This window comes from Labrus mixtus, chromosome 21 (genome assembly GCF_963584025.1).
Source record: "Labrus mixtus chromosome 21, fLabMix1.1, whole genome shotgun sequence".
Taxonomy (NCBI): domain Eukaryota; kingdom Metazoa; phylum Chordata; class Actinopteri; order Labriformes; family Labridae; genus Labrus; species Labrus mixtus.
In genome coordinates this window covers 7,044,459-7,058,284 of record NC_083632.1, presented here as the reverse complement: position 1 = coordinate 7,058,284, position 13,826 = coordinate 7,044,459, and the positions used below count along the sequence as shown (strand labels likewise).

The following is a 13,826-nucleotide window of genomic DNA, read 5'->3' as shown; positions in this document are numbered from 1 at the left end:
CTCTTTCTTTTTCTCGCGATTGTTTCCCGTGTGGGTTAATGGCTCCTCCTGCTCCAGTCTGAGACGAAGCTGGCACCGAGCAGCGATACGGGGGGGGGAGAGAGCTGTAACACCAAGGGAGGAGGCTAAAAAAGCGATTACACCCCCCAAAATACCAGCGGGTTTTGGTCGCAGTTTGTTTTGGGTGTAGCGGGGGGAAAAAAATAGACTGTCCAGGTTGGTAGCGCTCGGGTCGTGGGCTAAATTTAGCAAGCGGGTGGTCGAGGATAAGCGAACCTATTTTTTTTTTCCAACAACCAACTCCCCAGATGAACTCCGTCAGAGCCACCAACAGGAGACCCAGGCGAGTGTCGAGGCCGCGCCCGGTGCAGCCCGAACGGAACAACGGGGATAGAGGTAAGCAAAGGCCCCCCCCCCCGGGTTAAACAAGAAGCGGTAACAGTCGGTGTTTTAATCCCGAGCTCACTGCTACGGGGTCTCCTCCACCAACTACGGTGGGGCTAACGCAGGAAAAGCCGAGGCTTCTTTGCTCTGTGGCTTAGGCCAGGCCGCGCTTTGTTTGGCTTGAGTGATCGAGCCTAGCCACCACTGCTAGTTAGCTCACCAGGTTATACGGGATGTTGGGGAGTGGGGTGGGGGGGGGAGGTGTCTTCGCACAAAACGTAATGCGTATTTAACCACACGGTCAACATAAATGCCTCATAATACTTGACTTCAACATGCTCTGACTGCAGCCTTCGTGTCTACTCGGGCGCCGCATTCCCAGCTGTCACTAACGATTCGGAGGGTGTAAATCTGCGGACTGCCATTTTTGGGGTGTAACGTTAACAAAAACATTAGCAGCGAATAGAGGGGGGGGGGGGTGCTAGTTAGCTGCCCCGGCTACAAGAGGCCCACACAGATCAGCTGCTGATACTTTTTTTAAAAGTGAATTCACTGTGTCCCATTTTCGAGCTAATGCAGCCTGCAGAAATGAGACCATATCCCCTTCCTTGTTCGCAGTGCCTCCTCGATTTGTTTACACCGCGGATTTGCAAGCTACGCAGTTCAGTTTGTAGCCATTTAGCCGCTCGTCTTGATCGAGTTTAATTTTGACAGCCACAGCTATAAAGATGAGCCTGATCTTGTCTGGCCCAAATTGCACACACAGTCCGATACGTGTTGAGAATGACTAGACGTAAAAAAAAAAAATGTGGTTGCAGGGGAGGGGGGGTTGCATCTGTCATTATCAATCACTAACCTTTGTCTTGCCTTACCCCACTATATTACCCCGGTGTGTTAGCCTGCGCACTGTGAATACTGCATGTTAGCCGAGTGCACACCATTGTGTCATTTGTAGTAAGGAGTGTCAGCTTTAGATGCAACTACTGGAGAAATGTGAGTGATAACAAAAGAGAAGAGGAATGCATACAATTTTTAAAGAAAATCCCACTGAGTTTTCTGTGTCACACATATTGCATGTTCATTATGGCAGCTCTGTGCATTCAAAGTGCTCGTGTTTGTATAGACAATGTCTATGTGTTTTCTGTCCAGATGAGGAGGCTCCTGCAGCAGCTGCAGCAGAGATGGCTATTGAGGAGTCCGGTCCAGGAGCTCAGAACAGTCCCTACCAGCTTCGACGCAAGACCCTGCTTCCCAAGAGAACCGCTGCTGCCTCTGCTACCGCCTCTGCCTGCCCCAGCAAGGGCCCAATGGAGGTTAGACTATAACATATTTTCTGTAAACATTGCACTGTGCATCCCTGCGGAATCTCGCTTTTGTTCAAGAGAGAATCGCTGATAAAGTGTCTTCCTCTTTAATGGGATGATGTTTTTTGTGACACAGTGCTCAATTTCAGAGTTGCTTACTTGGTGCTTTAATCTTGGCATGAAGCTAATATCTTATTCCTCTCTTTTACAGGGAGCTTCCACTTCATCAACAGAAGCCTTTGGCCATCGAGCCAAGCGGGCACGAGTGTCCGGTAAGAGCCACGACCTGCCAGGTGTGTGTCAAAGCTCCGCAACTGGAGCAAGGAGAGCATTAGCTCTTTGTTGAGCCATTAATTAAGTTATATGTTTGTACTCGTAAATCTTTTTGTTTTTTTTCGAAATCTATCAAATAACATAATCTCACAGTTGCATGTGCTCAGAGGAAAGACAAAAATCCTAAATCTTAAATCACGAGTGTGTGTCTGTATTTGTGTGTTTTTAGCAGCCCCAGCAGAACAGTATCTGCAGCAGAAGCTTCCAGATGAGGTTGTTTTGAAGATCTTCTCCTACTTACTGGAACAGGATCTCTGTCAGGCAGCTTGTGTATGCAAGAGATTCAGCCAGCTAGCCAATGACCCCATCCTATGGTCAGTGCTGCTGAAGAGATGAAAACTTCCTGATTTATATTTAATATTCTGATAAAGACGACAACTAATATTAAATGGTATTTACTATCATAGGAAGCGTCTATATATGGAGGTTTTTGAGTACACACGTCCCATGATGCACCCTGAGCCCGGCAGATTCTACCAGGTCAGCCCTGAGGAGCATGAAAACCCAAACCCCTGGAAGGAGAGCTTCCAACAGCTGGTAAGTCTGCCTTTTACGTTTGTGTGGTGATTTATGGTTATAAAAAAGAAAGAAGGAATGTACTCTCAATAGTCTAATTTGTTTCTAGTTTTCAACAGTAAGCAACGTGCTGTTATTGTAAAGCTTTGGTATTAGATCCTACCTTCGGGGGATTCATTAGAAAGACACTCGATATAAGTTTGTTTCTTAAGTTTCACTGGGGAAATTTAGTCACAAGATTAACTTTTTTGTTTCTATTCCTATGCTATTGTTCTCTCGAAACAGAATCAGGCAGTTCTGTTAAATCTTTTTAAAAGCTGATCCTTGAAAACGTTTCTTGACTGGAGATAATTTGATAAAACGACACACCGCTCCCAGAACTGGTTTATTCTCTCAATGAATGCTGTTAGCTCATCCACAGACACATCCATTTGTTTTGGTTACATGTGTTCACAATGTTGTTCTATTGCTGTGTCAATAATAACATGCGTAGTACTTCATGTCTGGCCGTTAAAATCATTACCATATTATGTTAATATAGTGCTTGTTGTGGACTTAACATTGTCATAAGATCCTCAGGAGACTATCATGCTTACTTCAAGGGCTGACCAATTAATAGTTTCAATTACCATTTTGGCTACTGACCATCATGAAAACAAGACAATCGAGATTAAATGATTTCTGTGCTGGATGCTGTGTTGTATGTTTTTGTCCACATACATATGTGTGGGAGCTGTTTCAAAGTGTTTGTTGTTACATTTTAGCCACAAGATTACAGCCCCACCACACCGAAACAGACTTAATGGATATATGATACTTTGTCTCTAATGTATTTTCATTTATTCAGAATGTAAAAGTGTTCAGAGTGTTTGATAAATGCTTGTGATGCAGATGTTGTAAAATCAAAGAGTTATTGTGTTTAATGATCGTGATCTCAGTATCAATCATAACAATCATGATTATGATTTTTGAAAGAATCGAGCAGCCCTAATGCTTACTGATTATAGTGTTCAGTTAATTTCAAAACATTGAGCGCAGCCATGCAAATTGAACTGAGTCCTTCTTCCTGTTAACACTCTTCCATGTATTCTAATAACTCTTCAATCTGTAGCTCTATGGCACTGCCTTGTTGTTCTGTGGATGTTTGTTATTTATAAACATTTATGGACACCATGGTTTACGCCAGGGGGCACGTAACATGGGAAACATGAAAGCAGCCATACCCTTTCTACACATAAGTTCATTAATTTTTTCAGACGTTTGGCCTTTGTTGTAATCGACTTGTGGAATAAAATGTCTGTGTGAAAAGTTTACAAGCCGTATACATCTTCAGTCTGCAAAGAGGGGGAATAATATTTTATTTGTTTAACAAAGTTCTCATGCCAAAATCCATGCTCACTGTCCCTTTGATGGCAACTGTTTGTATAGCGCAATATTTTAAAAAAAAGATACAGCTCTAAGCAATTGAAAATCAATCTTAGAAGTAACATGTTCTTTGATTAATTATACTCATAAATTGCATATAGCAGTATTTGCCATGAGAAGTTTAACATAAATATCTGAGTCAAAGAAGGGAATTTACTTTAAGGTCTGTATCTCCTTCACATTCCTTTTCACAGTTCAAATGCAATAGTGGCAATTACAATCAGAGTATAATATCCTGTGTTTTAATGTGGAAATAAATAATGTTTCAACATGAAAAGGAAATCAAATAAGTTTGAGGGTTCAAAACGTTTTACATTGTGTTTGGAAAGGTTACCACTAGTCAAGTTTGGACCAGTTCATGTGTAGGAACTTTTTTGACCCTTGTGGTTTTTCTGTGTTGCAGTATAAAGGTGCCCATGTAAAACCAGGCTTTGCGGAGCATTTCTACAGTAACCCCGGCAGATACAAAGGCAGAGAGAATATGCTGGTAAGTCAAAGTCAAAGACAAATCCTCCTTTCCGGTCTACCTACTGATGACTTACAGTTCGTGTGTATTCTACCTGAAAGTGTTTGTGTCTTTCTCCTGCAGTATTATGACACCATCGAAGACGCACTGGGTGGAGTACAAGAGGCCCATTTCGAAGGTCTGATCTTCGTGCACTCTGGCATCTATACAGACGAGTGGATTTACATAGAGTCCCCCATCACCATGATCGGTGCAGGTAAGAGTGCTTCCTTCACTGAAAAGTACGTTAGACGTTTTCACGATGCTTGTTCTGCATGCAATCAATATCTCATCTAAGACAGGGTGAGGGTGTCAGTGAGTGCTCTCTGCTTTGTCTTCAGCTCCCGGTAAAGTAGCAGACAAGGTGGTAATAGAGAACACCAGAGACTCAACGTTCGTCTTCATGGAGGGAGCAGATGACACCTATGTGGGATACATGACCATCAAGGTAAACACAGATCTCAACCTACGCTTAATAGTTATATCTTTCACACAGCTTGTGGATGGCTGTAGTATAATTATAGACACAGATGAAATCTAAATCTTAGCTTCTAGATTATTATTTATTTTTAGTTATTGATCAAGTCATTGTGATGTGTTTCACGGGACATAACATTCAAGAACAGTCAATTGATGATGAGTGATAATTCTCCCTCAATGAACTCACTGGTCAAAATAAATGACACATTGGAAAAAGAAACCGTGAGCCACTTAAATAAGACTTGTTTTTAAAGAACTTGCTGCTTTTCTTTTCCATCCTTTACAGTAAATGAAGATGCCTTTTCTTCTGAACTCTTGTTTGGCCATTCTTAAACAACGCTTTGTGCTCTCTGAACTTATAAAAAGATGGTTAACTTGTGAGTTTGTTAATTCATTGAAATTTTAAAGAGCCATTTAAATTAAAGAGCTCAGGGAGTAGATAGATGAGACAAGTTAAAAGAAGTGAGTTGAACTTGATGGCACACAATGCCTCTTACACAGACCAGATCAAAACATTAGTTTTTGTCTGGCGTTTGAGATGTTGTTAAACTGATAACCAAAAGAAATCACATTGATTTTCTTTGTAAGTTTTTCGTTTTAGACAATTTATTATAAGCATTTATGGTGTCGTGGTTTTCCATCTGTTGTAACCTCATTGCACCTTATGAATATGTGACATATTGATTTATTGTATGTCTCTTGTTAATGTCCTGCTACTGTATCAGCCACTTGTATGTGTTACTCTGATTCCTCCTGTACGGAGAGTCAGTGTGGATCTGGTGGGTGGAGAGAAGCTTGACGCGTTGTTAGTGAGCGCGGCTAATGTCTGACCTCTGCTGCTCCTCTTCTCCAGTTTAATCCTGACGATAAGTCGGCGCAGCACCATAACGCCCACCACTGTCTGGAGATCACAGTCAACTGCAGCCCTAACATCGACCACTGCATCATCCGCTCAACGTGCACAGGTAACACACATACACACACACAGTAATCACCTGTACTTTAGCAGCTCTAAATTAGGTCTGTGTAGCGATCATCTTGTTGACTGATGCTTCAATGAATAAGTATTGGATGCAGGCGTCTTGTATTGTTTTGCATGAAACTGTTGGGTGTTTGTGTGTATGTTTACGTCTGTTTTACATCTCAGAGCCATTGTTGCTATAGTTGTAAAGTGGACAGCTCCCCTAATTGTGGTTAATCGATGTGTGATGAATGAGTGTTCATTATGTCCCAGGATGAGGGACTATATTTATAATTTGGGTCTTGGACTGGAAACCCAAATACAACCTAAGGCAGTGTTTTTTTATATTTTAATAATGACTGTTTGTTTTTCTTTAGGAAAACAAAATAGGCTGTTTTGTTTGTGCAGCACTTTTCCAGTACTGCACAGTGTAAAATATATATAAACACATAGTGTCTTTCCACCTGGGTCATGTCACTCAGTTTCTCATATTTGTAGTCTTTCAACAGCCATCTAGCATGAAAAGTCTCGCCACTTTAGCATCAAGGCATCAATCCGTCATGTGTTGCGAGAGATGGTTGTGAATGAATTTTCCCCCCGCAATGCAGATGTCACAGTTGTTAAATACATATTGTTTTCATTATGAGAATAATGTCAGATATGCAACTTGTGCCCACCATAATGAAAGAGGGAAGATAGACCCTGCGTTTCAAATGACCAACCTTTCTTTGTTCTGTTGCTGGCAGCTGCCCTGACAATGTTCTTACTCGGCTTGCAGTTCAAACAATTTCAGATAAAAAATTGGAGAAATACACGTACAAATCTACAGTTTCTGGACAGACTTGGAAATGACAGTTACTTAGCCTATTTATGGTTTGCAGTCTCCATTTGCTAATGGAAGTTAAAAACAGAAACTGTGCTACTTCTTTGTAATCTCTGCCTCTGCTTTGTTTCTATTATCTGGAATTATGTTTTTGTTTTATGATACACTCTCTTGTTTTTTTACGATGCATGATTTGGCAGCACTTTCATTTTTATGTACCGGTACATCAATAATACATTTTTGTGTCATCATCCTTGTTATGGTTCTTTTAGTATTTAGAAAAGTGCTATATAAGTCTAAATTATTATTATAAGGATTCTAGCTTGCTGATGGTAACACAGAATAACATGTTTGGCTGCAGTTGGCCCACGTGTCTGATGCGTGCGTGTGTCAATCAGCAGGAAATTATTTCATGACTGTAGTAATGATGAAACTTTACTGAGTATGTTTGAGGGTTGGATTGTGTTTATCTGCTCATTTTTTGGACAGATGTGAGTGATCAAAACTTGAAGCCCTGCTGTAGTGTGACAACTTTTTTTCTTCTCATGTTTAGTGGGTTCAGCTGTGTGTGTGAGCGGCCAGGGGGCGTGTCCAACCATCAAACACTGCAACATCAGTGACTGTGAGAACGTAGGACTCTACATCACAGACCATGCACAGGTAAGAAATGAACGTTTCCCTCCACGATAGTTACACTAATGATTTGAAAACATGCAGGCAGAAGTGTTCAGAGAGGTTCTGTTTTTTTTTTCTCTCTCAGGGCATTTATGAAGACAATGAAATCAGCAACAACGCACTAGCAGGAATATGGGTGAAAAACCACGGTAATCCCATCATTAGACGTAACCACATCCATCATGGACGAGATGTCGGAGTGTTCACCTTCGATCACGGCATGGTAAACAAGCTTTCACTGCGTACATAGATGTTCTTACTATGAGTGACACCACAGACTCGTCTAACTCGTCTTCCTTTCTGGGTTTCAGGGTTACTTTGAAAACTGTAACATCCACAGAAACCGTATAGCAGGCTTCGAGGTGAAGGCCTACGCCAACCCAACAGTGGTGCGTTGTGAGATCCATCACGGGCAAACAGGCGGCATCTACGTCCACGAGAAAGGCCGAGGGCAGTTTATAGAGAACAAAATCTATGCCAACAATTTTGCTGGGGTATGGATCACGTCCAATAGTGACCCTACGATACGGTGAGGACACACTTCAAACAGGACTGCATTTATAGTGATCCTGTATGGGGGGGGGGGGGCTTTTGATACAGACCATGTAGTTGTAAGATTCTCACAGTTTGTAATCCTTTGTTTTTTAGGGGAAATGCTATATTCAACGGTAACCAAGGAGGGGTGTACATATTTGGAGACGGACGGGGATTGATAGAGAGTAATGATATCTATGGCAACGCCTTGGCGGGAATCCAAATTCGAACCAACAGCTGCCCAATTGTACGGCACAACAAGATCCACGATGGACAGCATGGGGGCATCTATGTGGTAAAAACCTGTCATTTTTAAAAACATGTCATTTTATTGGTTAGGATGTAACTTTGATGTCAGAAAGTTCCCTTTTTTTCAGCTTATATTCAAAGATGAAACCCCATATATCAGTTTTTGACAGCCTCATCTGTGTTTTGTTTCCCAGCATGAGAAAGGTCAGGGGGTGATCGAGGAGAACGAGGTTTACAGCAACACACTGGCTGGAGTCTGGGTGACCACAGGCAGCACTCCAGTCCTCCGAAAGAACCGCATCCACAGTGGCAAACAGGTAAAAGTGACATGGTTGAACCCCTGAAAAAAAATACCTTCAATTAAATCTCATGCTTTTTAGTTTTATGTCCTCAGCTCTTTCTTGGTACCATGTTAAAGATGATTCCAGGCTTGATTCAAGAGATAATAATAATAATAATAATAATAACAATAATAGTAGTTTATTTAAAAGAACAATTAACAATATTAAACGTATTTACGTTTGATGCTTCTTAAACCTTTAATTTCTAACTGTAGCTCTTGGTATCTTAGGGGTGATTCTTTAGACGTAGCTTTAGGTCTAATGTCAAAGGTAAGCTGCTTTTAAACTTTGGTAAGTTGTCAGATAAGCTTAGATTGATGGTTGTGTAAAAGTTTAAATTCACTTTTCTTCCAAAAAAAAAAAGGGTATAACGCATTAAATTGGGTACTTTAGGAATTGTGTCGTGACACAGTTCTTCCAGCAGATGACTTTGGACTCCATGTTTTACCTGAACCTCAGTGTAAAAGCCAACATAGCGGTATCTTTATAAAACCTTTTAAATGTAGCTTCTTGTATTGATTGGGTGTTACTACAGCTCAGTTATAAGTTTTAGGAAGTCCGTGTCTGAATAAGGTGTGCGACCCCGGAAGAGCCGAATGTTTATGACCACTAAAGTCTGAGGTGCATCCCATTGTTGTAGTTTAATGTTTTAGTTTTTGATGGGCGTTACATACTTACAGGCCTTTCTATAACAACTTAAACACGTCTTCCTTCGTGCACCAGCCAGGTCACTCCAGGATCAAACATCTCAGTTCACCGTACTAGACTTTTCTTTATGTTTCAAAGCACACAGCAGTTTCACAGCTGAAGAAAAACTGGTGGGCACTAGAAAGGCTGACGATGTATAATGTTATTAATGTTCTTTTTAATAGATTAACTATTAAGAAATGATCCTCTAAGACCTGTCCTTTTTTGTCTTCTCATAGGTTGGTGTGTATTTCTATGACAATGGGCACGGTGTGTTGGAAGACAATGATATCTACAATCACATGTACTCTGGTGTGCAAATAAGGTAAGGACATTTTTCTTTCCCGGTTGGAAATACAAAAATGTAAATCAGATTATTATTCATCAGACTTTAACACCAACTTTCCCTTTTTTCTGATTGAATCTTGACAGAACGGGGAGCAATCCAAAGATCAGGCGCAACAAAATCTGGGGAGGCCAGAATGGAGGGATTTTAGTCTACAACTCGGGTATGTATTTGTTTTTCTCACTGTTCTGTTTCTCATTTGTAGGGATGTGGATTCTTACATCTCACCCGTTTCTTACCGCAGGTCTTGGTTTCATCGAGGACAATGAGATCTTCGACAACGCCATGGCCGGTGTGTGGATCAAGACGGACAGCAACCCCACCCTGAGAAGAAATAAGATCCATGATGGCAGAGATGGAGGGATCTGCATCTTCAACGGAGGCAGAGGTACGTCATCTCAATCTGTGGAACCAAATAATTAAGAAAACCTTAAACAATCAACCTATTATTTAGTTTTATATCTTTACATTCAAGTGCTACAATATATTGTATACCTGCTGAGGCAGAGTTAATTTATGTGTGGAATCTATACAGATACTTTCCTTTGTGCACATTTTTACTCATGCACTGTTGTGTCTACATCCATCTTAAATAACAGTCAAAATGCTAGTTGGCAATGGGGGCTCAGTGCTTCTGTGTTGAGCTCTTTAAACTATGGCATATGACACTTGGAGGATTATATTGGATATTTATGTTTACTCCTACAGAAAATGAAGGACAAATATGCAAGCACAGTAGCCCTTCAAGTACCAACATTCATTCTGAGTCAGCAGCCAGAAACAAACTGGTTTCATGCCCAGCCCTTCGTAGTTTCTCTATGATGGAAATGTGCAAGTCAGGCGTTTGTGCCAAGACCGCAAGTACGGCAAACGATGCAATGCAGAAGAATAATATTAGTTTACTTTCATTTGTGTCTGTTGTGATTTTTCTCTGGTCTTGCTTGAGTTTGTTTCACTTTCATTTATAAATACCTTTTTTCTTTCAAGGTTTGCTGGAAGAGAATGATATCTTCAGAAACGCTCAGGCCGGCGTGCTGATCAGCACCAACAGCCATCCAATCCTCCGCAAGAACCGCATTTTTGACGGCTTTGCTGCTGGTAAGATTTTTCCCTCTAAATCCATTTGATTTGAACACGCATGACTTCAATTTTAAATAGTTTGCTGTTATTTTGTGCTTACGAAAAACTGTCGTCTTCTCCAGGTATCGAAATCACAAACCACGCCACAGCCACGCTGGAGGGAAACCAGATCTTTAACAACCGCTTTGGAGGCCTGTTTCTGGCCTCGGGAGTTAACGTCACCATGAAAGGTGAACATGCTGCTGTGTTTAAATTTTGTCACTTTTGTCCAGTCTGCTTACAAGCTTTGTTGTATCTGTTTTCTAATCACACCCCCCTGTTAATTTGCCATCAGATAATAAGATTCTGAATAATCAGGATGCGATCGAGAAGGCGGTGAGCAGAGGACAGTGTCTCTACAAGATCTCCAGCTACACTAGTTACCCCATGCACGACTTCTACAGGTAATGTGTCAAAGGTTCACTGCAATATGTGTATTTTTAGCAAAGCGTAAAAGATGATCAACTTTAAAAAGAGTTGCTGGGGAATTATGTATACATCAGCTTGATATTAAGTTTGTTTTAAGGCAGCAATGCCAAAAACTGTCTAGTCAAGCATTCAATTGTTTATTTTACGTGCCTGATCTTTATCAAATAGGATCAATAACAACAAATACTAACAACACATTTAAGGCATCATCACAGACACATGGCAGTGAAAACAGACCCGTTTGAAAGCAATGTGATTATAAGAACAGATTTGAAACATTGTGCTTCTTTGACTTTTTTCCCATCAAAATTGGAATTTACATTTTGTTTACCAATCAATGAATATTTTTGTGTTGGCTGCAAAGGTTAAAGTAATTATCAGGTCAGTTGTTTGTAAAATGTAAAAGTCATATTTTCCCTCATTTCCGTATGTCAATGTACCTCTCTTTCTTTTGTCTCCAAGATGTCACACCTGTAACACAACAGATAGGAACGCCATCTGTGTAAACTGCATCAAGAAATGCCACCAAGGGCACGATGTAGAGTTTATACGGCACGATCGGTGAGACTTTCTTGGTATTGACACAAATAAAGGGGGGAAAATTTATTCAAAAAATACTATTCAATCATAAAGAAAAGACTGAAAATGCTGTTGCTCTGTCTCAAAAGAGCTTCTTACAATTAAAAAAAAAAAAAAACACTCTTAACTTATTTAAAATAACTCTTATTCACTTGCTCTGATATTTCATCCCTTCAGGTTTTTCTGTGACTGCGGAGCAGGGACGTTGTCCAACCCGTGCACGCTGGCCGGAGAGCCCACACACGACACGGACACTCTGTATGACTCGGCACCTCCCATCGAGTCCAACACGCTTCAACATAACTGAAAGCGTCCGGTCTAGTTACACCCTCTCACTTAAGCATATAAACACATTACATTGCACACAGCTATACACACACACACACACACACACACACAGTAACACACACCCACACACACACGTCCACGTGCAGCCATAAGGACCCAGAGAGACTCTGTAACTGCAGTGCTCTCAGACGGGCTCGAGGTGAGATTGGCTGCAGAGGAAGCAGCTTCCTGTCGCTGCAGTCAAACATGCTGCAGTGTGGGCAGACACCACTAGAGGAAGCTGTGGAGCTGAGAGTAGACGGACAGAAAGGCCACAAGAGATTCCTCGCTCGAGTATTTCTTATTGCAGTCTGAAGACAAAGAAGATGGAAGATGAGGGCTGATGATGGATGCGTATAAAGTTCCCCCTGTGTTACTCCCTGGCCCACTTCTTTTTCTTCTTCTTCTTCACATGAACTGCTGTCAAAGAGACTTCCTGCTTCCTCGCAGCTGCCATCCCCATTGGCTTCCCAGGCAGTTGTAACTAGGCAACAGATGGGCGGATGTTGCTCTGTCGTGTGTGGATAAAAAGCAAGATTGTGTGTGTGATGGAGCACTTGGGCTTTTTTAAAAAAAATATATGTTCAGATCAATGGATTTTATTTCAATGCTTTCTCATGTAGTTTTGTATTTTCAAGCAAAAAGCTGACTGTATTTGAATGTCTTTTATTTTATTATATATTATTATTATAATTATTATTATTTTTCTTTGGTTAGCGTCCCCCCTCCCCACCCGACACTCGTCAGACTGCAGAGACTCCAGACGTCCCAGTGATGAAGTTCTTTCTGTGAAAGAGAATCTCGTTTAAACACTAAAAACCCTCTCCAGTATATTAGCTTAAACAGCAGGTGGAGGGGCTCCACAGTTGTATAAAGGTGTGTATGCGAGTGTGTAAATGTGTGTTGTGTACAGTGGAAGTTGTGTGTGTGTGTGTGTGTGTATATGTTTATGATTTGATGCAGTCAGTGTTTTGTGGAGAGGGTTTCAATAGGAGGCGCCAGAGCTCCTTTGAACTGGAACTAAAGAGTCGATCTGCAGCCCTTCCCCCCTCGTCTTCCCCCCTCCCTCTCCCCCGTGTATCGTGGTGACTGTGGCTCCTCATGCAGCCTGAATCGTATGCATGTACCATAACATCTAGACTTAATATATTGTGAAGTATTCAATAACCATTATGTAGATGCTAGTTGGAATTCAAAAAGGGGTATACTTTCTTAGAAAGAAAAAAAAAGAAAACAGGAAACTGGCCATTTCTAAGAAAATAAAACTTTATTAGATCAAATGTGTCTGTCTTTAAATTCACAACCAGAACTGATAATGAATGCTTTGTTTGATTAAATCCATATGTTGTTAAAGAACTCATGGAGGTGGTATGTGGAAAATAACTGCAGAGAAAAGTTATTTACAGAAACACTTTTTCAGATACTTGAACAGTATTTAGAAAAGCTGGCGATTATTGTGTTGAGTTTTTAGTTTTGTGAAAGTGAACTTTGTCAAACAGGGATATTGCTGTATTATTTATTTGTGATGAAATATCCGGAGTGTTTTCAAACATCTGAAGTATACGCACAAGTATCAGACTCTAAATGGTTCAAAGATGTAGCATCTGACTCATATACTCAGTGGCAAAGTTATCAACAGTCTGCAACCTACTTTTTAAATGTTCATGTTATTTCAGACTCCTAAAGCCCACTGAAGTTTGTTTATTCTAACCAAAGGTATTCAGTTAATTATTGAAAACTGTTTGGAAGCTAAATACAAAACTACATAATTTAAAAATAAGGATCAGTCTTTCAAAGGCAGATTCATTT

At 40.8% G+C, this 13,826-nt stretch overlaps 1 protein-coding gene across 4 annotated transcripts; it reads left to right on the top strand.

Annotated features, from left to right (window-relative positions):
- The first annotated feature begins 218 nt into the window (after nt 1-218).
- On the top strand, nt 219-13,297 carry fbxo11b (F-box protein 11b). 4 transcript variants are annotated; one of them, XM_061027667.1, is made up of 22 exons: nt 219-396; nt 1,534-1,697; nt 1,900-1,960; nt 2,194-2,335; nt 2,429-2,558; nt 4,366-4,449; nt 4,552-4,684; nt 4,809-4,915; nt 5,801-5,912; nt 7,285-7,391; nt 7,492-7,629; nt 7,718-7,935; nt 8,055-8,235; nt 8,384-8,506; nt 9,457-9,542; nt 9,650-9,726; nt 9,808-9,951; nt 10,551-10,661; nt 10,766-10,873; nt 10,978-11,086; nt 11,574-11,672; nt 11,868-13,297. In XM_061027667.1, the coding sequence occupies exons 1-22, from the start codon at nt 309-311 to the stop codon at nt 11,995-11,997; spliced, it is 2,652 nt and encodes an 883-aa protein (XP_060883650.1). In that variant the 5' UTR covers nt 219-308; the 3' UTR covers nt 11,998-13,297. The 4 variants fall into 4 exon arrangements, with proteins under 4 accessions (XP_060883650.1, XP_060883648.1, XP_060883649.1 ...); XM_061027665.1 differs by having other exon boundaries at nt 1,900-1,981; XM_061027666.1 differs by having other exon boundaries at nt 220-396; nt 2,191-2,335.
- The last annotated feature ends 529 nt before the right edge of the window (nt 13,298-13,826 follow it).

Coding starts and splice junctions, on each gene's coding strand:
- fbxo11b (XM_061027664.1), top strand. CDS start 309: ATGAACTCCGTCAGAGCCACCAACAGGAGACCCAGGCGAGTGTCGAGG. Junction 5,913..7,284: donor CATCCGCTCAACGTGCACAG/GTAACACACATA, acceptor TCTCATGTTTAG/TGGGTTCAGCTGTGTGTGTG. Junction 7,936..8,054: donor AATAGTGACCCTACGATACG/GTGAGGACACAC, acceptor TTTGTTTTTTAG/GGGAAATGCTATATTCAACG.